At 45.7% G+C, this 24,697-nt stretch overlaps 1 protein-coding gene across 1 annotated transcript in view; it reads right to left on the bottom strand.

The window, feature by feature from the left end:
- atp10a (ATPase phospholipid transporting 10A) overlaps positions 1-24,697 on the bottom strand; it is a 51,879-nt gene that overhangs the window by 14,475 nt on the left and 12,707 nt on the right. The window contains exons 6-13 of the mRNA XM_086281570.1: positions 24,103-24,233; positions 21,849-22,101; positions 21,532-21,749; positions 21,264-21,458; positions 10,857-11,418; positions 2,846-2,949; positions 752-878; positions 479-663 (exon numbers count right to left, since the gene is read on the bottom strand). Of these exons, the coding sequence (XP_086137696.1) occupies positions 479-663; positions 752-878; positions 2,846-2,949; positions 10,857-11,418; positions 21,264-21,458; positions 21,532-21,749; positions 21,849-22,101; positions 24,103-24,233 (1,775 nt within the window). The remainder of the gene's footprint in view (positions 1-478; positions 664-751; positions 879-2,845; positions 2,950-10,856; positions 11,419-21,263; positions 21,459-21,531; positions 21,750-21,848; positions 22,102-24,102; positions 24,234-24,697) is intronic.

The raw sequence follows: 24,697 nt of genomic DNA, 5'->3' as shown, positions 1-24,697 counted from the left end.
CTTCTCACCCCAACTGGTCGCGGCACATAGCCGCCTGGTTCTGCTGGAGGTTTCTTCCTGTTAAAAAGGAGTTTTTCCTTCCCACTGTCGCCAAAGTGATTGGTCATTGGGGGTCATATGATTGTTGGGTCTACCTTACAATATAAAGCGCCTTGAGGCGACTGTTGTTGTGATTTGGCGTTGCTGATTGCAGCCACTTTTTCCGTTTTCACCTTTCTAATCTTGGGTGGCACACTGATTGTTTAGACCACCACTGTTCACACAGGAATCTGCTGCCGTTTGATTAGCTCAAGACTATAGCGTACACTTTGCAGTCGGTGGCTGCAGAGTTTATTTGTGACCAAGGAAGTCACATGTGCCAAAACAAATGGTACCAAGGGGGAAATGAGCAAGAATCCAATTACAGCGTGCAGGTGTGAAAGCGCTCCACGTTTAGGAAACCAGAGTTTATTAAAACCTGGCTGGTGCTACTGCTCACCTGAGAGTCAGCGTTCAGTGTCAGGAGCTCCTCCTCGGGGTCCAGCAGCTTGCACGCGTACGCGATGTTCACAGCAGTTTCCTGTTTGTCCCCCGTCAGCACCCATATCTGTAGGCCCGCCTTCCGCAGGGAAGCTATAGTTTCAGGCACGCCGTCCTGCAGCCGATCCTCAATGCCCGTCGCTCCTGAAGGAGAAGGCAAGTCTGTGACAAACTCTCCAACATTAGAGTAATTACATTCGTAATAACAGTTTCAGCTGTAACTGAGAGCTACCCAGAAGATGGAGGTTCGTCTCCAACTGCAGGGCCGACTCAAAGAGCAGCTCCTCCCTTCCCTGAATGGCCGTCTCAGCCGCCAAGTGCCGCTGCAGCCAGCAGGCGTACTCCTCTTTGCTCAGAATCTGACACACAAACACAAAATGTTTACACACACACACACACACACACACACACACACACACACACACACACACACACACACACACACACAGTCATGTGTCAGGATCTATTAGATCTCTATGAAACAAATACTTTCAGAATCTAAAAGGTAGTGCAAATATATATATGCATTTCAATCTGTCTGATGTAGTCTGATCAAAGTTACTAATGCAAAATTATTTGTGACTTTGGAAACAAACAACTGTTGAATTAACAATTTCTATTACACTGTTACAGATGGGCAGGAATCATTGTCTTGTTTTTAGTTTTACCCTTTTGAATGTCAGTAAACCTGTTGACAACGCCCATCGGTCTTCAGAGTGGTGATATGAGAAAGGTGTTCACGCCCTTGCATCAGACATGCACCCGTAACGGCACAGTGGTTATATTAAATGTAAGAGAAAGAGAGAACTTTAAGAAATTAATATAGCCACTACAGTGACCATCAAAACGATGGAAAAATATTGCCATAAACAGCTTATTTTGCGACACCACGAAACAAACGATAGCATAAAATGAAACGATAGACGTTTTTATATCGTCATCCGATATATATCGTTATATCGAACAGCCCTAATACTTTGTAAATCACAATCCCAGATATGGAAAAACTCCAAACGCTGATCTGCTGCCACTGCAGATTACCCTCCTTACATCACTGACAGAGGAGACTTCACGTCACTTTGCAGAGACGAGTCTGTGGTGTGATGGTTAGCTGTGCACATGTCGTGCTGGTGTAAACAGAAGGCGTGCAAAAAGAGGCTGAACAACAGCCCAGTAATGTGCATGTGGTGACACATGAAACTGTCATGCGCTCTGGTGTTTATTCTAATAAGTCATAGGGAGCTGCTTAAGCAATGAACCGAATCATGGATTTGGACTATTATAATATCCTGCCATTTTGAACATATACAATCTAATGCTTCCTTTTTAATTCATGCCTATAAAACCTTTCCTGTTGCCCCTGCCAAGAACCTGACTTGTTCTACAAAAACTTATTTCGATGAAGATGGAATAATGGCAACTATCCCACCATGAGCCCTAAACATTTACCCACAATGCACTTTAGGTTTTCCCCAGTGAATTCTCAGAAAAAAATAAGCATGCAGGGTACCAATGCTCTTCAATGTCACAGACGTTAAATCGGTGCAGTTTTCTCACACTATGATCGATCCTGAGATACTGACGCTCAGAGTCGCTTAAGAGAAAAAAAAATTGTTCTTAACAGAAAATATATTTAGGCTTTAGACTTTTCTATCTCATCTACCTCCTGTACTTATGAAATCTGAACCGACCCCTTTGCACACCAAGGGCCTGTAACTCTTCTGTCTTTTTTAGGCTTCATAGTCCAAAAAAACCAAAACAGATTTTATATAAATAATTTCCCAGAGCCGACACTTGCCCCGATAAAAGCTAAGATGCTTTCTGATGACTGCAGCAAGTCAGGCACTGACACGCTGTCAACACTTTATTATGAGCTTAGTGTCTTTACCAGCTGCACACATGCACCTATTAGAGGAATTAAAGGGGAGGCTTGCTTCACCTGCAAGTCTCTCTCTCTTACACACACACACACACACACACACACACACACACACACACACAGTCATGTGTCAGGATCCTCCATAACAGAATGTGAGACCTTGACAAGGTGTTTTATCGCTTTGCTTTGGTGATGGCGCTGCACAGGCAGGAATATAATGAGCCCAGCTTGTGAGAGCATAAATTAACAGCCTGGGAAAGTGGCACAGATTGCAGCTGAGTCACGAAGAATGTCACTTGTGGAAGGGCTGGTCCATGTGATCATCTGCGCCGGGCTGCAAACACATCCTGTCAAGAAGCCACTGAGACACACCACCTCCGTCCCCCTTTTAAAGCAGTTTAATGATGGAGGGCAGTTGTTCAGGTTTACAGATCCGTGCTTGCATACCTTTTTTGCTATGCACAGCGTGCGAAGTCCATCTGCAGCGTACAGATTCAGGTAGTGCTGGGTCCTGCAGACAATCTTTTTCTGACGTTTCCCTTTGGAGTTTCCTTAAAAAACAGAAAAGGACAGAAATAAACGGAGATGGGATTTTCTCGCTTTGGGGGAATTTGCATGAGTGGTTCAGCATTTTAGTTCCAAATTACAAAAGACTTCATCCAAGAAGCCATCTGTCCTCACACCTAAATTAACCATGCATGCTACACCTCAACGTAAAGCCATCATATTGCTCACTAAGCGGCATCTGGGTTATGGCGTTCGCAAATATAATTAATCTATTTCAATTTTCTGCCCAAATGATTTAAAAACGACTGAACATTCGAAGTTATCTAAGATGTTTCAAAGCGTCTTGCTGGAGCGCCTCTCTGGCAACACCTCGGCCATCTTTCTGGCAGGGGAGCGGCGCACAAACAGATTGGCCTTATGGGTCTCCTGACACAGATGCACCAGCCAACACTCTGATTGCCAGCCATGAAATCTCACTAATAACACAACAGCTTGGCAGGCACAGCCTCACATGCACCGCCACGCAAAATTATTTTTACTGAAAGGAACAAATTAGCACAAAACTGGCAGCGATCGAACAGTTCCAGCTCGGAAAGTCAGGAAATAATCGAAACTAAGTGCTTTTATTCACCGCTAAAAGCGAGTTGTGTTATGAAGAAGTTATAATTACACCAACAGTCTATTTTCTCTTTGGCTGTGGAGGAAAAAAACTAAAGCAAAAACACAGCGTGAGTTCTGCTTTTCTGATGAACAGCTGCTGGGAGCAGACAAGCTCCCAGACACAGGTGGAAATTCACATCATGTTTCGGTTTCCAGTCAGAAAACTGAGGTGCATTTTTCCCCTGTCTTTTATATACAGTTCGTGTCACAGACTGTATATAAAAGATAGACAGAGCTGCTTTTGAAGAGTAAAGCCAAAGCTGAAGTGCCTTAAATAGCACCATATATGGTTGCAACAAGAAGCCCGGCTGTGTCAAGCCTGACAACATGATTTTAATGCTCACCTCATCTCCGACCACTGTAAACACAAACAGGCTGTTTTCTGTCAGATACCAACGCCATAGATCGATACTGTAAAATATATACTTTAACAAAACTATTAGATCTCTATGAAACAAATACTTTCAGAATCTAAAAGGTAGTGCAAATATATATATATGCATTTCAATCTGTCTGATGTAGTCTGATCAAAGTTACTAATGCAAAATTATTTGTGACTTTGGAAACAAACAACTGTTAAATTAACAATTTCTATTACACTGTTACAGATGGGCAGGAATCACAGCGTTTGCAGCCTCGCTCCCAATTTAATGTCATCATTTAATTATTAGCCACAGTTGCTAGCTGCTACCTTAATGACCCCTAAACAGACGGCTAGTGTGGCTATCGGATAAAAGTACTTTTGGCTGCGCCCTCATTTCTACAGCGGATGGATCCACATGTTTGAACTGGCAGAGATTTTATGCCTGATGGCCTTCCTGATGCTTGATTAGTTTTGATTAGTTCTATATATAATATATTATAAACAAATCGATGTTTCTGGGCTACCGCATGAGTGTAGACCAGTGAGGTGACAGGTGATCATCTAAATGTCTGCAAGTTAGTTGACTGAACATCCGTTATCGTCCGCTTTTCTGAAGTTGGGCCACGTTGGCAGAAAACTAAGCTGCTTTTCTTGATGTCTCTCTCCTCAGCAACAGTTTCCAGTTCCTCCTGGAAGACACTGAGACATTCCCAGCCCAGATGAGATATAATCTACCCAATGGGATACGGATCTACCTCTGTGTCTCCTCCAGTTGGGAGTGCCTGAAAAAAGGGAGGCTTCTGAGCAGCATCCTTACATGAACCCACAATCACCTCAACGGACTCCTTTTGACTGTACTCCAAGCTCTTTATCTCTACGACTGCCACCCTAAAAACGAAACACAACCTTGCACGACTACAGGCGAAGGCTGGAACGTACACCAACTATTAAATTGACAGTGACTCTGCCTCGTTTTCACCACGAGAGTCCAATATACCTGCTTTACTGCAGACACCACACCAATTTGTTTATTTTAACTTTACAGTTTCCTCGATTTCAGCTGTTTTCAGATCCAAATCTGGGACCTACTGACAGGGATTGACACGCCCTTTTTTATTGCTGAAATGAATTATTTATTGTGTGAATAAATAATAAATGTAGTTTCACAGTGCAACTACTAAACAGGAGTCTGCAGGCACACTTTCATCTCCAAAGGTCTACAGTCTGTCACCTCCACGTGTCCTGTTATTAGAATGACACTGAACAACTCCCTCATCCCCTGAATGGAGCTATTATGGACATTCTGGGTTATGAGAAGGCCCGGTGCCTGCTGAGCTCTAATTGGCTGCTTTTGCCCAATGGGGAACCAAAGTGTGCACGAAAACACACGCAACCCTGGTCATTAAAGCTGCTCAACTGGGACACTAGGCTGTATGATCTGTTTTTGTGAGCAACTGAATTTTAAGTAAGCGGAAAAACTTGTGCACCCAGCACTGTGTGCAGGACTCAGCACGGGATGCACGATGGAAAATCAATACAATTAATCATACTGTAATTCAGAATTCTCCAAAGGATAAGATTACATGTCAGCAAGAAAACATGCCAAAACGAGGTTTGGGGGGTGGGCTCATCTCCATTTGTCTGCTGCAGTTAACAAGTCCTCATTCGGCGTAGGAGGATCATTTCAGCTGGAGAGCCATTTTTACGCAGCCGTGTTGAGATGCCTTTAATGAACATGAGGGAGCCACTAAGCAGGCACGTGAAAGAAATGTATTACTCGCACAACGTGACAGCATGCTCTTACTGAAGGGGATCCAAGACAGTTTGCTGCACCGGCTGATTCAGTCCATGAAAACAAAAGCACTTCAGAGCACTTTTACACTTCTGAGCAAATGATGCGGTGAAGGAATTGTGCCGTAATAGGAAAGCTTGTATAAAGTGTGGTAAACACTGTTGCAGGATACACACGCAGTCCACGATATGCCAACATCTACTGACACAGTTACGACTCGATCTATTCACTTACTACTCGTGCTTCCCACACATAGTAGACTCAGTGTATTTAGGGGCTCATTATAACATTTTTCATTTTGTTTTTCATCTTTGTGAGAAGTCGATGCCATCTGTGTCCAGATGTGGAAATTCTGTGTGAACCAGTTAATGTCAAGGACTATTATGACTCTAAAATATTAGCGAATTATAATAAGTGGAATGAAATGATTGCATTTTTGTATGTGTTTTTCTCTGCCTTTCACATCATCTGTGAGAGAGTTGCACCAAAGATGAATCCTAGCAGCCAGCCAGCAGTCTGCCAATCAAAGCAGCCACACCCAGTGACTACCTCACTCCAGTATAAAGATGAATGTATCTGTCTGTTTTTATAAAAGAGGGACACATTTTTTTGTGGCCGAATAAAAACATGTTTATTTCTACTGTAAAGTTGGATGTTTTAAAATGTGGGTCCTTTCTGAAGCCTCTGGTGGATGTTGGAGGAACTGCAGGTTTTAATGCTTTAGTAAATCTCAGGGCCCAGTTGCTGAAATATAATCTGGCAGGATTAATCCAATCTGATAGGACCAAATCCTGAAATCCGGTTGTGCAAAAAGTAAATGGAATTACAGAATCGTAAAAGATCTGCTAACATTATCCAGTTTTTTATCTGGATTCAAAACATTTGAATGGGAAGAGGATTTCTTTGCTCCAAAATATCACAATTACGGAGATGCCAGCAGAGATCTGGATTCAGACTGGATTATGGTAAGGAAAGTTAATCAAACAAGAAAACCGGAACTGATAAACAGAGTTTAAAGAAAGACAAACGTCAAACAGTTTGAAAACTCTGTATGTAAATGCGATAACTGGAGATAACTAGGGCTGTGCGATAGGACCAAAATCTCATATCCCGATATAAGAATTCTATCGTCTCAATAACGATATAAATCACAAAAATGTAACATTTTCTGAAAATTCTGTGAATCTCGGGCAGCTCGACTTGCGGGAAGTGTTTCCAGCTGCGCGTCATGTACCTGGAGTCGAGTGTTTTAACCGATGCATGAAACTATACATTTTTAGACATAAGTTTTAACCGCCGCCGTTTTATTTGTGAGTATTTATTACACAGCGTGCTGCGGGGAAAAGCCTGTTCTAACGTTTGAGTCTAAGGTTTATTTTTTAGCACCTGGCGGCTCTTTTTTACTTCTCATCCGTAAATTCTCTGCATACTCTTTCATGTGATTCAGTTTATTTTGAAAAGTCTCAACAGGATCTTGAGCTTTATTGTGAAAGGTTTATGTGGAAAATAAACAAGCGGACACACGATGCTGTTACCGTCGTTGTTGCTAACCACAACACATAAAAACAGGCGCTTGTCCGTAGTGTGGTTATATTAAATATAAGAGAAAGAGAGAACTTTAAGAAATGAATATAGCCACTACAGTCACCATCAAAACAATAAAAAAATATTGCCGTAAACAGTTTATTTTGCGACACCACGAAACAAACGATAGCGTAAAATGAAACGATAGACGTTTTTATATCGTCATCCGATACATATCGTTATATCGAACAGCCCTAGAGATAACAATAAAATATTTTCCCAACAAATAACTAATATCCAAGAAACTACGGTGAATTTTAAGAAAGGTTAAATTTGGCTCAGTGGGTTGGGAAGCGTATCTGTAACCGGAAGGTCGCCGGTTCGATCCCTGGGCTCTCTGTCCTGGTCGTTGTGTCCTTGGGCAAGACACTTTACCCTACCGCCTACTGGTGTTGGCCAGAGGGGCCGATGGCACGAAATGGCAGCCTCGCTTCTGTCAGTCTGCCCCAGGGCAGCTGTGGCTACAACTGTAGCTGCCTCCACCAGTGTATGAATGCGAGAGTGAATGAATAGTGGCATTGTAAAGCGCTTTGGGTGCCTTGAAAAGCGCTATATAAATCCAATCCATTATTATTATTATTATTATTTGAGTCAGTAAACAGTTTCCAGTTCTTTATAGATTTCTCTAAGATGTGGAATAAAGATGTTAACCTGTTAACTCTTTGACACTGTCATGGGAATTTTCTAAACTATTCTAAAGCAATAATATCATTAAAAAAGGTGACGTAATCCCAGGCTGCAGACCTCCACACTGCGTGTTGTGTCACGTGTTCCTGTGGGTTGAAACAGTCTTTGCTAAGCACCCCTGGACAGATGTCTGGTACAGGTCTGTGTAGGTCTTTGTGTGACTGGAATAGTAAGACCCTGCTACACCTTTGCCTTTAGGACATAAAAGAAGCTGTAGAATATGGAACAAGGAAAAAAAGGAAAAAAAAAAAAACACAGGGAAGTTTTCTTTTTTAAGACCCTAGTCAAGGCAGGCTCTGAGTTCAGCAGCTCTAAAAATAAAAGTCCTTATATAACATGTGACCTTATCCTTTCACCTGAGTAGAAAGCATGAGGGTTTGGGGAAGTATCAGTGAAACCTCGAGTGTTTATAAAGACCAAGACCACAGACCTCCACAGACTGTATACAATGAACCACTCAAACCTGAAATAGACGATCAGATATAAAGCACCAATTCATGAAGTCTGTCATCTCAATGCGTTTCATATTGTAGCATAAAGACTCTACAACAATTACAGACAGTTTACAGTGTTCACTTGTTCTGTCACGTTACAGCCTTATTCCAAAAGGGATTCAAAGTTACTATATAAGAAAAAACAAAATAACACTGTTGTCCCGTTTCCACATGTGTCTGTCCACGTTGGACAAAATGTGAAGCAGGTAAAGTGTGGATACTTTAACCACTGTAGTCACATGACATACATGCACTTTCAACATATACATAGACACAACAAAAGCAAACAGTCCTAACTCGTGGTGTTAATTTCTTCTAGATCACAGCAGAGTCTCGCCTTATAGCGGTCTCTTGACTACACACAGCTACTTCTAGAGTCAACCTGCAGTTAGGGCTGTACGATATGACCAAAATCTCATGGTAAATGGCCTGCATTTGTATAGCGCTTTCCTAGTCCCTAAGGACCCCAAAGCGCTTCACACTATATTCAGTCATTCACCCATTCACACACACATTCACACACTGGCGATGGCAAGCTACATTGTAGCCACAGCTGCCCTGGGGCGCACTGACAGAGGCGAGGCTGCCGGACACTGGCGCCACCGGGCCCTCTGACCACCACCAGTAGGCAAATACGGGGTTAGTATCTTGCCCAAGGATATTTGGCATGCAGCCAGGAGGCAGCCTGGGATCAAACCACCGACCTTCTGATTAGTGGCTGACCTGCTCTGCCACCTGAGCTACAGCCACCCCTCATATCCCGATATAAGACATCTATCGTCTGATAACGATATAAATCACAAAAATGTAACATTTTCTGTAAATTCTGTGACTCTCGTGCAGCTCGACTTGCGTGAAGTGTTTCCAGCTGCGCGTCACGTAGCTGGAGTCGAGTGTTTTAACCGATGCATGAAACGATACATTTTAAGACATAAGTTGTAAAGGCCGCCGCTTTCTTTGTGAGTATTTATTACACGGCGTGCTGCGGGGAAAAGCCTGTTCTAACGTTTGAGTCCAAGGTATATTTTTTAGCACCTGGCGGCTCTTTTTTTACTTCTCATCCGTAAACAATCTGCTCTTTCACGTGATTTCGTTTATTTTGAAAAGTCTGAACAGGATCTTGAGCTTTATTGTGAAAGGTTTAGGTGGAACATAAACAAGTGGACACGCGATGCTGTTACCGTTGTTGTTGCTAAGGACAATGGATAAAAACAGGCGCTTGTCTGTCTGTAGTGTGGTTATATTAAATATAAGAGAAAGAGAGAACTTTAAGAAATTAATATAGCCACTACAGTGACCATCAAAACGATGAAAAAAATATTGCCGTAAACAGTTTATTTTGCGACACCACGAAACAAACGATAGCGTAAAATGAAACGATAGACGTTTTTCTATCGTCATCCATATATATCATTATATTGAACAGCCCTACCTGCAGTCAATCGAGCTAAAGCCTCACTTCACCTTTAATGACAGAAACTGATTTGCATAACGAAGCAGAAAAGTATAAAGAAATGTCAAAAGCCAGCTTTAGAGCGGAAGTGTCACAAACTAGGCCTGGGGCCAGAATCAGCCCAGCAAAGACTCCAAACCGGCCCGCAGGACAGGTGTGAAAAATGTGAAGGAGGGCAAATGTTTAAGACTTTGACAACTTTTCTACTGATGAAGACCTCCCCCATGCTCATTTATACTACACTGAAGTAAAAGGGAAACAATGAAATGACAGAAAATGTCCTGTTTTTCCACCAACTATGATAGAAATTTATATGTTTTTGTTTTAATATATTTATTTAACAGTTAAAAACTCAGTCTGGGCTACTGGAGCTTTTTACTGTAATTTTAAACATTTATGTCTTACAATTTAAAGCCCAAAGAGTCATCCTGACAGATTTCTTTCAGTTGCTACTGCAGAACGTCTTTCTTATGTAGAAAAACTGTTAAATGTTTAGCAAAATGTCAAACTGCGACTGGCACTTTCACCAGTTTGGTCAATCAATGACATAAAATGAGTTTCACATCCCTGATTTAGAGGAAATGCCTGCTTTTTGAAAGTCATCTGTTAATCAGTTCCCTCAGTCAATAATTCTTTTGGGAGAAATTTGTTATGTTTGCAGTTTCAGTGGACCACAGAATCAGCTGCAAAGATTAAATGCTGTGTTTTGAGGCTGATCTCCATGTCTGATATCTCATGCTATAATGAAACTGTAATTTCACTAAACAATGCTTCATCTTTCACATAGCACTCCAAACCACATCATGATCACAAGCCAAAGCAGTGCCGTTGCTTATTATCCCCATTAACATTTAAAAAAAAAAAATCTCACTGGTCACAACGGTCTGCAGAGATTTCCCAAACAAGTGTTTTCCTACCTGTGTCGGGGGGTTTGATGAGATCCATGATGACAGAGTCTGCTCCTTTAGTGTAGACGGTGATCTGATCAGTCAGAGGGTGTCGAACCACCACAGACATGCGTTTCCTGGTGGAGTCAAAGCCAAGTGTGTGCAGCAGCTCGAAGCTCAGCTTCCCCAGGTGAGGCAGCTCCACGATCACCTGGTCGGGGAGGCGTCCGACCAGGGAGCACTTGTAGGCCCGGGCAGCGTAGACCAGAGCGGCCTCGTCGGGCGACTCTGCCTCGTAGCGCAGCTCTCCTTCGTCGAGGTTCCAGGAGGTTTTTCCATCGTAGGATGGCGGGATGGGGCTAAAAGCCTGCTCCAAACCTCCCGAGGGCTGCTCCTCGTGCAGCTTGGTGAGCGTGCTCTCTGCCGAGGGCGAGGACAGCAGGCTGGAGCAGCCCTTATTGGAGGATCGGTTGGTGATGAGACTGGAGGAGCTGCTGCTGTTGGAGCCGGAGGTCAGTCGGCTGGGGGTGAAGCGTTTGATGAAGTCCTCGATGGTCTTCACTGGAGACTTTAGCTCGAACCTCATCCTGACCTGCAGGAGCAGAAAGTGTAGGCATAAAATAATGTTTTTATAATCCAAGAGAGAACAGACCCTGATTCCATCTTCATTTTTTTCTCCAGGTGCTCTTAAATCTAACACAGACCACTGAAAGTGATAAAAGACACGAGACAACCCATCAGGCTCATTTTAGGGCAATAAGAGTCTGACGCAGAGAATGTGACACAACAGTGTTTCTCTCACTTAAACAGACATTGGGACAGATTCTTCCATAAAAAGAACCAACACAGTAAAAAACAGCGATAAAAGCCAAGTGCTCTTTCTATAGATTGTTAAATAGTTGTGTCAAAAAAAAAAAAATCATTTATGCTCATCAGCCAGTACAAAATACCTAAAAAGGTCAAATATAAAAATCGATTTTGTGCATAAGTGGATTTAAGAAAAAGGCCAGCAAGTTAAAACGACTTACGCAGCACTGCGTAAATAATCCAAATCGGGCTCTGAGGCGAGATTCTGTCACTGGGTGGGAATCGGTGTAGATCACAGACTGTAAATAAAAGATGGATGTAGCCACCGTCACATCAACCACTGTTGTTGGAGTGAACAGCTAAAGGCTTCAACCCATTTGTGTTGCAAAGTCAGAGATGTTAATGTGGCAATCCAGAGGGACTGACTCATTTCTGGAGCCTCCGATGGACGTTGGAGGAACTGCAGCTTTCTGCAGGGGAGACTGGTACTTGGTTAAAAGAGATCCTGAGGTTAAAATACTTGATATTAACGTAAATAACGATGAATTTAGCCACTGGCCTCTGGCTCTATGACTACTGCAGCATATGGCATTACTAAGAAAGATGCTCAAATGGATGAAATGAATAAGAAGTTGACTTCCGAGTGAATTCAGGTGCTGCTTTTGGGGGAATATTTCTTAAGGTTAAGAAGCTCATAAGATGGATGTTCTACATCGTTTTAGTCCTTAGAAATGTTTGAAAAGCTCTGGTACTACAGAGGACTTTATCTCTGATGAAAAAGCTTCTCCTGGCCATAATCCTTCGGCCAATCATTCATCCCAAGGTGCCGCAGTACAACAGAAGAAAAAGCGACTCACTTTAAGGTCTCCTGGCAGCGGGAACCACAGTTCTCACATATATATACAAGAATAAATCATTCAGTGGCCCAGCTACGCACAAGGGCATCATAATAAAAATGTGAACAATTGCTCTGGAACACGGGACAGCAAAACAACCGATAAAAACCGAAAGAAAAGTCAGCGCTTCTGTGCAGACGTGCATCTTATCAGATGACCTCCAAAGAGAAACACAGACATACATAAACGGTGTGCCACCGTGTACAGTTTCATCGAGCAGATTTGTGCTCTGACAGTCGGGATCCATTGTGAGCCAGTGCACGCCGCGTGAGGCGAGGAGAGGATATCGCCTCCTGACAGGAGGACCACACCCAGGCCCAGAAACAAAACGCGGATACGCTAACAGAAAAAGTAGTGAAAGCTACGTGCAAGCGCACACTTTCAGCGTCAGATCTGGAACGTTTTTTTTAAACTCGTAACATGCAGCTTTCGCTCAAAAGGTGGAAACTACTCCCACATGGATCAAAAAAACATAAACACAAAACACAAAGCTCGTTTGTTAGCGTGCTGGAAGGACTTCAGTTGCATTTTTCTCCACTGATACAGACACAGCTTTAAGATATGAATCTTCTTTGGATCACAAAGGATTTGTGAAAAACCTGAAGTTCACCTCATGAGTGTGAGCTGTATGAGAACGAGGTCACCTGCAACCACAGGTGGGAGGTAACAAAGTACAAATACTTTACTAAACCTAGGCAGAATTCTGACAACGTTTTATTTTACTTTACTCCTCGCTTAAATACATATCTGTGCTTTCTACTTCTTACATTTTCAAAACAGGCTCGTTAGTATTTTTTAAGCACAGGATCTGTACTTATTTCACTGTAAAGAAGTCAAAAATAAATCTACTTCTACAGACAGCAACACACAGCAGACCCATGCTTTAAACCACTAATGATTGTGCAACCCCATAATTTTCTGAGCAGGTCGATGGGCTCTGAGATCCAGAATGCTCTTATACTCTGTCTATTATTGTTTTTCAATTAAATGTTTTCCACCAATACTACTTATAATACCTCCAGTCTGTACATTTAATAGTTATATAGATTACAAGGAACCATCAAAGAAAGTAAAGTGTCTCCATGGGAACTAATGATTTGGAGCATTATATGATTGTGACCTCAAACTACATGTCCACTAACCATCAGTGCAACTGTGAACCAAACCAGTTATGTATGAATTCTTAATGATACTTTGTAGGGCTGTGCGACATGACCAAACTCTCATATCCCGATATAAGAATAAGAATCGTCCAATAACGATATAAATCACAAAAATGTAACATTTTCTGTAAATTCTGTGAATCTCGTGCAGCTCGACTTGTGTGAAGTGTTTCCAGCTGCGCGTCGTGTAGCTGGAGTCGAGTGTTTCAACCGATGCATGAAACGATACATTTTTAGACATAAGTTGTAACGGCCGCCGTTTTCTTTATGAGTATTTATTACACGGCGTGCTGCGGGGAAAGGCCTGTTCTAACGTTTGAGTCTAATGTTTATTTTTTAGCACCTGCCGGCTCTTTTTTAATTCTCATCCGTAAATAATCTGCTCTTTCACGTGAAAGAGCAGATTATTTTGAAAAGTTTATTTTGAAAAGTCTCAACAGGATCTTGAGCTTTATTGTGAAAGGTTTATGTGGAACATAAACGATTAGTTATGTCTATAACTTCTGTTCCCTGAAGGAGAGGAACGAGGTACAACACATAAGTATGGGATATCACGCCCTCGCGTGTCCTGGCTGAAGAAACCTTTATTCACGCCTTTACGGCAGATGACGTGTGATGACACGCGCAAGGCCCCGCCCGCACATATAGCCGCTGCCATCACCGTCATCCCTCAGTTCGATAGCCGCTCTTCACCGAGCCAACTGCTCAGTGGGGCCACCCTGTGTTGTACCTCGTTCCTCTCCTTCAGGGAACAGAAGTTATAGACATAACTAATCGTTCCCTTTCAGTCGATTCACTCGGTACAACACATAAGTATGGGACCTATATACACGCCCCGCAGAGCAGCCACCGAACCGGAACGGGACCACCACATCCTTAGTGAGTGGTAGACCCAGCAGAAAGGACAGCATGAGCCACCGAAGGGGCTGTAACGTCCAACCGATAAAACCGCACAAAAGTGTGCGGCGACGCCCAATTAGCCGCTGCACAAATATCAGCCACAGGCACCCCTCTAAAAAGAGCCCATGAGGTCGCCATCCCCCTGGTGGAATGAGCTCCCACCCCGTGGGGCAACGCAAAACCTCCGGTGCTGTATGCCAGCGAGATAGCTTCTACAATCCAGTGGGACAGCCTCTGTCTGGACAGAGCTCTACCCCTATTCGGATTAGCGAAGCAGACAAACAACTGGTCACACAAACGCACATCCCGAGTGCGCTCAATGTAGGTGCGTAGCGCACGCACCGGACAAAGAGAATGCACCCTCCTCTGCTCCTCAGATTCAAAAGGAGGGGAGCAAAAGCTCAGCAACTCAAACTCCATTGAACTATAAGATGCAGGCATGACCTTGGGAAGATAGGCGGCATTCGGACGCAATACGACCTTGCGGCCATCAGGAGAAAACTGTGTGCAGGCAGGATGCACAGACAGCGCATGAAGGTCCCCCACTCGCTTCGCCGAGGCCAAAGCGAGAAGTAATGCGGTCTTATACGAAAGAAGTTTCATATCTACCGACTCAACGGGTTCAAACGGAGGGCCACAAAGGGCCTCCAGCACCAAAGACAAGTCCCAAGCCGGGACACTGGACTTAAGCACGGGCCTCAGCCGGCGAACCCCTTTCAGAAAACGCACGGCGAGGGGATGCGCACCTGGTGTCACCCCGTCAAAACCGATATGACAAGCAGATATAGCCGCTAAATAAACCTTGATCGTCGAAAACGAAAGGCCTTTATCCAACAGCTCCTGCAGGAATGTTAAAACATCCACAATAGAGCACTGAAATGGGAGAGTGTGGCGGTCCTGGCACCATCGCTCGAAGGCTCGCCATTTGTAAGCGTACAAGCCTCTAGTAGACGAGGCCCTGGCGCTCTGAATCGTCGCTACCACACTAGGTGGCAGACCCTTAGCAACCAAGTTTAACCTCTCAGCAGGTAAGCATGAAGGTGCCACAGATCCGGGCGCGGATGAAACACTTCCCCCCCCGCCTGAGAGAGGAGATCCCTGCGGAGAGGAAGCTGCCAAGGACTTGCTGCAAGCAGGCTGATTATTTCTGCATACCACGACTTCGCGGGCCACCAAGGGGCCACCAGGATCAGAGAGAGGGAATGCCGACGCACCCTCTCCAGAATTGGAGATATCATTTCCACTGGGGGAAATGCATACAGGAGCACGTCTGGCCATTGGTGCGCTAGCGCGTCCAAGCCCAAGGGTGCATCGTGGTCGATTATGGAGAAGTACAGGGGGCAGTGAGCATTCACCCTGGAAGCAAAAAGATCTATTTGCGCCTCGCCAAATAGATCCCAAATCTGAGCCACTATTGAAGGGTGTAACCTCCATTCTCTCACCAGAGGACCCCCCCTGGAGAGAAGGTCCGGCCCCAGGTTCAGGTGGCCCGGGACATGGGTGGCTCTTAGAGTCAGAAAATGAACACTGCACCATAACAGCAGAGAGCGAGACAGCTGCAACAGGGGAAGAGAGCGTGTTCCTCCCTGCCTGTTTATATAAGACACCACTGTTGAATTGTCCGTCCTGACTAAGACATGCTGGCCCTGCAGGACTGGACGGAAACGCTTTAGAGCTAAGAACACTGCTAACAGCTCTAAGTGGTTGATGTGCAGCTGGCGCTGAGCCGCGGACCAGATCCCTCTCACTGACGCACCCTCGCACAGCGCTCCCCACCCACTTAGGGAAGCATCTGTGGACACCACCTTGCGAAACAACACCCTCCCAATCCGAGAGCCCTGGTGCAGTAGCCCGGGCTCCCTCCAAGGACGGAGAGCTAGCATGCAAGACGCAGTCACCGGCAGCCTCCTCCGGAGGTGACGCGAAGCACACAAACGGTGAGAGAGAGTCCAGCGTTGAAACGCTCTCATTTTCAACAGCCCAAGCGGCACTACGGCGATCATAGATGCCATCATGCCCAACAAGCGCAATATCGTCTGGAAACGCAGTCTGCGTCCCAGCTGAAATTGAGCGAGGCAGCGATGAAACGCGGCCACTCTGTGCTCTGACAACCGTGCGCGGCTGGAAAGAGAGCATATTTCCAGACCGAGAAAAGCGATCTGTTGACCTGGGATTAGCGAGCTCTTCTGAAAGTTCACAGAGAACCCCAGTGTCTGAATGTGTGACAGAACCCGCGACAGCTGCGTCTCCGCCTGTTCTCTGGAGCAAGCCACGAGAGCCCAGTCGTCCAGGTAGGCCAAGATGCGGATGCCCCTCTTCCTGAGGGGCGCTAGCGCTGCCTCGGCACATTTCGTAAAGGTGCGGGGAGCGAGCGACAGCCCGAACGGCAGCACTAGGTATTCGTAGGCTACGCCCTCGAATGCAAACCTCAGAAACTGCCTGTGTTTCGGGTGTATAGCGACATGAAAATAAGCATCTGTTAGATCGATTGTCGCAAACCAATCTCCCGGGCCGACTGCACTCAGGAGCTGTCTGAGTGTTAGCATCTTGAACCTGTACGTTCGCAGGTACGTGTTCAAGACTCGCAGGTCGAGGATGGGACGAAACCCTCCCCCTTTCTTCGGAATGACAAAATAACGGCTGTACCAACCTTTGTCCGTCTCCGAAGCGGGGACCACCCGTATTGCTCTCTTCTGTAATAGCGCCTGTATTTCCTCTCTGAGTACCAAGGCTGCCTCGGGGTTGACAATCGTGTTCACGACTCTTTGGAAACGAGGCAGCTTGACCCGGAACTGCAACCGGTAACCCATGGCAACGGTTTGCAGCACCCACGGAGAGGGGGCGCAAGCGCGCCACTGAGGGAAGTGAGCAGCCAGCCGGCTGGCCTGCAGCACTGACGGCGGGGCGCCGTCGCCCCCCAGTGTGTCTGCAGGGGACTGCATCCCCTGCCTGACCTGGCTCATTTCGCCTGCAGGTTGAGCATTTGAGATTGTTTGAGAGTAAACAACACTCTTTATTGATTGCAACATGGGAACATGTACATTTATACATTTTGTTGGGTGCACCTTTTCCGGGGCATAACAATGAAAAACAGCGGGAACACTCGATGTGGTCGCTTGAACATTCAACACATCTGAACCGTGTGCAGGGGTTATGTGCTTGGGAGACCGCGATAGGGAAGTGCAGCGCCTTCTGGGGCTGACAACCTGAACAGAACTTAAGCGGCACCTCTTGTGCGGCAACAGAGGGGTAAGAGCAGCGTCTCCCTGCTGCCGGATCCCTTCCCCACTCGCAATCACAGCTAGGAGGGCTGAGGCTTCTTCCTCCTGGGCGTCGGGTCCCGTCGGGGGCCCGGGGGAGGGCCTTTGCCCCAGGCCGACTGGCGTGGAGCTCGGGCCGGAGTACGTGCTCTCGCCGGCGGCCCTCCCACTCCAGCAGTGGGCGCCGGTCTCTTGCCAGCTGTCAGAGGAGCGGCGGGCCTGTGAGAGCTAGCAGTGGGCTTGGGCTGGGGCTGGCGTCTGGGGATGATGTCGCGCAGAGCTTCCGTCTGCTTCTTCCTCAGATCGAATCTAGCCTGAATGGCTTCAAGTGAATGTCCGAATAACCCAGCCGCAGACACTGGTGCGTCCAGATACACAGCTCTGTCTCTATCAGGGACGTCGGAGAGGGTCAGCCACAGGTGCCTCTGCGCCACCACTGTCGAAGCCATCCCTCTGCCCAGGGAGAGCGCTGCACAGCGAGACGCACGGAGGATGTAATCCGTGGTGACTCTAACCTCGTTAAGAAGAGGTGACAGCGGGCTGTCCTCCGGAACCAGCGATCCAAGCTCCGCCAGGCACATTGCTTGGTACGTCTGGAGCATGGTGACGGAGCTCATGGCTCGAGCGGTGCCGGCCTGAGCCCGATAAATCTTCTCCAGCTGCGAGGCCGAGAATCTGCAGTGCTTGGACGGCAGAGTTGCGGGGCCACCGACACCATGGTTATGGGACGGGGCCAGATAAGCAGCCAGAGACGGCTCCATAGGGGGTGGGTTAGCTAAACCAGCTCCCTCGGCGCCGTCCAATTCCATGTACTGTCCATAGCCGGGCACAGTGACGCGGGTAGACAGAGGTTTGTCCCATGACGCTGTTAGCTCGCAGAGAAAGTCTGGGAACATGGGGAGGCAGTTTTTGGCCGTTGCGGGCTCCGGTGGAAGGAAAAAACCCGCAAACCGCGACGGCTTCCGAGCTGGTGGAGGAGAGGGCCAGTCCACCTGCAGCTTCTCAGCGGCACGGCGAAACAGGGAGAAAAGAGAGGTGTCATCGTGGCCGACCGGCGCAGCAGCGGCGGCATATTGGGTCGACAATGAGCTCTCCTGCTCATCCTCCGACAAACCATGGATGTCCAGGCCGATGTCCAGCACGTCATCGTCTTCCTGGGGAGCGCTGGCGGGCTTCAACCCAGGCTGAAGCCCGTCAGCGCTCCTGCATGGTTCCGGTCCGTCATCGGCTAACCCGTCAACGTATTCCATGTGGTCAGCCCAGCTAATCGCGGGGACATCGACCTGAAAATTTTCGTCTTCGGACTCGGACGAAGCCGGGGCTCCAGACTCGGAAAGAAGAGGGTCATGCCGTGCGACAGCCGAGCGTCCCAGCACTCTTTCCACAAACGTCACCCGTCTTTCCAGGGTCGAGCGTCGGAGCTGGCGACAAAACGCACAAGCTTCGGGCTCCGTCAACGCTCTCCTAGCGTGGACGATCCCCAGGCAGACAGGGCAGGCATCGTGCTGGTCGCTGTCGTGCAAAGAGAAACCACATCCCTGAGGACAGGGGCGAACAGAAGATTTCTGCTTTGCTCGCTTCGGTTTGGAGTCCATTCCCAAAACGCAAAGCGAAACGCTGCACAAGAAAAACTTGAAAATAGCGCTCCGCGGGCAGCCTACGCACCAGCTGGGCGGTGGAGGCTAACACCAACAGGGGCAGTTAAGCTAGGTTCAAGTTGGCAGACAACGGAGCTAACTAGCAGTAGCTAGCTAGCCCAACTTAGCAGAGGTGTTCTCAGCGAGGTGAAGAGCGTAAGAACTGAGGGATGACGGTGATGGCAGCGGCTATATGTGCGGGCGGGGCCTTGCGCGTGTCATCACACGTCATCTGCCGTAAAGGCGTGAATAAAGGTTTCTTCAGCCAGGACACGCGAGGGCGTGATATCCCATACTTATGTGTTGTACCGAGTGAATCGACTGAAAGGGAACAAGCAGACACGCGATGCTGTTACCGTCGTTGTTGCTAACAACAACGCATAAAAAACAGGCGCTTGTCCCTCCGTAGTGTGGTTATATTAAATGTAAGAGAAAGAGAGAACTTTAAGAAATTAATATAGCCACTACAGTGACCATCAAAACGATGGAAAAATATTGCCATAAACAGCTTATTTTGCGACACCATGAAACAAACGATAGCATAAAATGAAACGATAGACGTTTTTATATCGTCATCCGATATATATCGTTATATCGAACAGCCCTAATACTTTGTAAATCACAATCCCAGATATGGAAAAACTCCAAACACTGATCTGCTGCCACTGCAGATTACCCTCCTTACATCACTGACAGAGGAGACTTCACGTCACTTTGCAGAGACGAGTCTGTGGTGTGATGGTTAGCTGTGCACATGTCGTGCTGGTGTAAACAGAAGGCGTGCAAAAAGAGGCTGAACAACAGCCCAGTAATGTGCATGTGGTGACACATGAAACTGTCATGCGCTCTGGTGTTTATTCTAATAAGTCATAGGGAGCTGCTTAAGCAATGAACCGAATCATGGATTTGGACTATTATAATATCCTGCCATTTTGAACATATACAATCTAATGCTTCCTTTTTAATTCATGCCTATAAAACCTTTCCTGTTGCCCCTGCCAAGAACCTGACTTGTTCTACAAAAACTTATTTCGATGAAGATGGAATAATGGCAACTATCCCACCATGAGCCCTAAACATTTACCCACAATGCACTTTAGGTTTTCCCCAGTGAATTCTCAGAAAAAAATAAGCATGCAGGGTACCAATGCTCTTCAATGTCACAGACGTTAAATCGGTGCAGTTTTCTCACACTATGATAGATCCTGAGATACTGACGCTCAGAGTCGCTTAAGAGAAAAAAAAAATTGTTCTTAACAGAAAATATATTTAGGCTTTAGACTTTTCTATCTCATCTACCTCCTGTACTTATGAAATCTGAACCGACCCCTTTGCACACCAAGGGCCTGTAACTCTTCTGTCTTTTTTAGGCTTCATAGTCCAAAAAAACCAAAACAGATTTTATATAAATAATTTCCCAGAGCCGACACTTGCCCCGATAAAAAGCTAAGATGCTTTCTGATGACTGCAGCAAGTCAGGCACTGACACGCTGTCAACACTTTATTATGAGCTTAGTGTCTTTACCAGCTGCACACATGCACCTATTAGAGGAATTAAAGGGGAGGCTTGCTTCACCTGCAAGTCTCTCTCTCTTACACACACACACACACACACACACACACACACACACGAAAGTCAAAAGAGAAGAAATCAGGAGGTGTGGAATGAAGTTGAGGTAACATCATTGTGCGGCCCAGTCCACAAACAATCCCTCTCTGACCTGACAGAGGTTTGACCAAACTGATGTTTCTGACCTGAACAGGTGAGTGTTACCTTGTGTCTTGGCTGGTTGGGGGAGGACACGACCACCGTGTTGCAGATTGTGAGAGCGATGAAAAAATCGATGATGTCTGAGAGGTCAGAGGGCAGCTGGGACATAGGCTGGCTGTGGAAGCGCATGAAGTCCATCTGACTGCTGCAGTCATTGACTTTGTCCAGGAGCTTGGGGTCGGGGGTGATGTCTTTCTCCTGCAGAACAGACGGAGGTTTGTTAGGGTAAAGGATGCAGGATGAGGATTGTAGAGCAGTAATGAGGACCCACCATGGGGCTGCTGAAGGCCGTGTGCTTGGACAGGATGCTGGCTCTCTTGGCCTCGGCCCTGCTGCCTGTCCTGCGGTGGGACTTGGTACTCTGGGACCGCAGCACCACGCGGGCGCTCTGGTGACTGGTCACGCTGTCCCGCCTGGGGAGGGTGCCACCGTGAGACATGCACTCTTCCTCCTCTGAGTCCATTTCCTGGTACATGGCAAGTCTTCGAGCTGAAAAACAAACACACACCGTTAGTGGTGACTTAGAAGATGATGACCGCTTACTGTTTCTTTAAGGGAGCGTGTGAGAGGGTTGGCTGGTCGTCTCACCGTTGGCATCATGGGAATACTCCACCCCTGCCACAGTGCAGCGCCGGAACACCATCTTATTTTCCGTCAGCGTGCCTGTCTTGTCAGAGAAGATATACTGCATCTGGCCCAGATCCTCTGTGATATTAAGTGCTCTGCACTGCAGGTGGGAGTCTGTCTCCTCGTCGTACAGATCCATATCTTGATGGATGAAGTACACTTGGCAGATCTTGACAATTTCAATTGACACAAAAAGGGAGATGGGTATCAGGACCTAGGAGAGGAGAGAGGCAGAGCAGGCTGTCATCCTGGAAACTGATGGAAAGATGGTGTGAACGTCTGAACGTGAAATCAAATCAAATAAAGAGTGAAGATGCAGAAGAACAAATAGCTAAAGATGTAAAAAAGTTTAAATGCGTTAATGAGGGACCCCCCCCCCCCCCCCAAAAGAAAAAAACAACCCAAAAAAACCCAATGTAAGTTAAAAGCGAAGCTTAAAAATAAAACAGGTAAAAGAGATCAAATAGATCGACTCAAATAAACCTCAAATGGTTAAAGGGTTGAAAATATGAAAAGAAAGGATACACTGAAATTGCAGGGATGTGCTGGTGCAATACGTAGCTAAATGCAACAAGAAAAGTCAGTTATGAAGTTAAATGGATGAACAGTAGAGACAGAAAAAAGTAAACTGCAGCTAAAAAAAATCAATTCATATAAATAATTAAATAAATCTTGTAAAAAAGAGATTCAATTATTGGAAAACCCAAAAAGAAAATCTTGAACAGTCAAATATTAAGTACATTAATTAGTACCGGTAATACTAATTTAAAGCAAATTTTAAATGATCACACATGGAAAGCCTGAGGCCAGAGGCTGGGGAGGAAGCATGAGGGTGGCAGCAGATGTCGCATTAACCGAATATTTTACAGATATTTATTTTTTAGTGTCTGTGACCTCACACAGCTCAAACTGCTCAGTTCACAAGTTCGGGATAAAACCAGTACGTCAAACACGTCATAGCTCATCCGTCTCACAATCCATCCCAGTTCACAGGTTACTGGAATGAGTGAAGTACAGACAGAAGGCGAGCTTTCTTCTCATTGGCTCGCTGTGTCCACTGAGAAGTCACAGAGGTTCTCAAGCAGTCGTAACCGGGACGATTTAGCAGCGAATGAAAGGGTTTGGGTTCAGCAGTGCTATGACTACATGGTCAGTAGTAACTACGGTAATAAAAAGCACGGAAACGAGAGGACAGGAAGGCCCAGTCACACCTTCTTAATGTGGAAGTCAACCAATAGGACAACTCCCTCCATGACCATAACCAGTAAGATCATCATCACCAACATCTAATAAAATATAAGTGCTATATTTCGTCATTTGGTGGCTCATTTTTGTATCATTCTATAACTTTCCTCTTGCAACTCATTACATATTGCACATATTACAATGCTTACACTGGCTACACATGGTGGCTAGATATATCTAAAACAGTTAACAAGTTAAAAATGGATGAATAGGAACAGATAGATGCCTGAAATAAGAGGAAAGAGTTCATCTGGGATTTCTGTGGGGCTATATCTGACAAAAAAACAACAACCCCCAAACCAAAACATCATAATTAAAAGAATTATTGCTTCTTAGTTCCAAAATGCTAAACAAGTGATTTTTTAAGTACACTGGGCATATGCTGGATTGTTTAAAAAATGTTGGTGTAATCCAGAGTGGAACATTTCCAGGCAACGCTTATGGAAAGTAGTTCCGGAGAAATGAGTCATAGCTTTGGGGAAGGCAGCGACGTCTGCACACAGTCCTCGTGCTGCTCAACAGTCATGTGTTTATTTCAGAGTGTATCATTTTTCTGGCATTACTGTTACTATTTGCACAGCGAGACCAAAGAACTGCCCTCTGCGATTTCTCGTTTATTTTGAAAGGCCGACACCGGGGCGGCTCGTCTGCTGCTGCTGTGACACGGGACACGCCGACATTTTCCCTGAAACTTTTTGCCTAAAAAAAACACAACCAGATCAATAACTGTTGGGTCTCACTTTCTCTCCTTTTGAGCTCAGATTAAAGAGACTGTCTTGCTGCTCGAAGCAACACATTTTTCATCTTTGCTTTTCCAAACAAACAGAGAAAAAGATCTAGAGGTCACACGCAGAGGGAGGCTGAAATACTGCCACGATGTACAGCAGAATAAAACATTCCACAGTCCGTGATATTGCCTTTATATCTTTATCTGTGCCTTTGCTTCTTTAAGCTGCTTTCTTTTTAGTACCTGAAAGACGATGATCATGGTGAGGAAGAGATAAATGGCTGACATGATGGGCGATAAGTTGGTCCCCTCTGGGCTAAGAACGTCAAACACGGGTCTGTTATCTCCATACTGAAACATCCACAGCCCGTGACCTGCAACAGCAACAGCACAAGGTCAGCTCATGCAAACAGTGGAAGGACAGGAGAGAGAAGCAGAGGAAGCTCTGTGTAAGAGTTTTGTTATTCCTTGTTTAACACAGGTGAAGGTACGGTGGCCATGAAAGATCAAAAACAACCACAAATAGAATAACGCAGCAAAAGCACACAAAGAAAAACAAAAAACTCACAAAACAAAACGGAAACGTTTTTGGGGAGGTGAAACGTGACGGAGCAGCTGCACAAGTGACAAGCTAACAGTAAATGGCTAATGCAAACACTTTAATGTCTCCACAGAAACTTTTCCGCTGTGTTTTGTGACATTTTACAGCATTTTTTAAAAATTTGCTGGTGTTTTCTTAAGTTGCAGTTTGTTTGACCTCTCAGGGCTACCGTACGAAGGGTTTTCATTAAAGATCGACTACGACAAAGTCACGACAAAATATGTTTTCCCAGGTGTG

The sequence above is a fragment of the Aulonocara sp. 'chitande type north' Nkhata Bay genome, linkage group LG23, assembly GCF_057382095.1.
Source record: "Aulonocara sp. 'chitande type north' Nkhata Bay isolate Kocher_YH1m ecotype deep benthic linkage group LG23, A_spYH_male_GT1.1, whole genome shotgun sequence".
In the NCBI taxonomy this organism is placed as follows: Eukaryota; Metazoa; Chordata; class Actinopteri; order Cichliformes; family Cichlidae; genus Aulonocara; species Aulonocara sp. 'chitande type north' Nkhata Bay.
The sequence above is the reverse complement of the archived record's forward strand: the minus strand, read 5'-3'. Positions and strand labels throughout refer to the sequence as shown.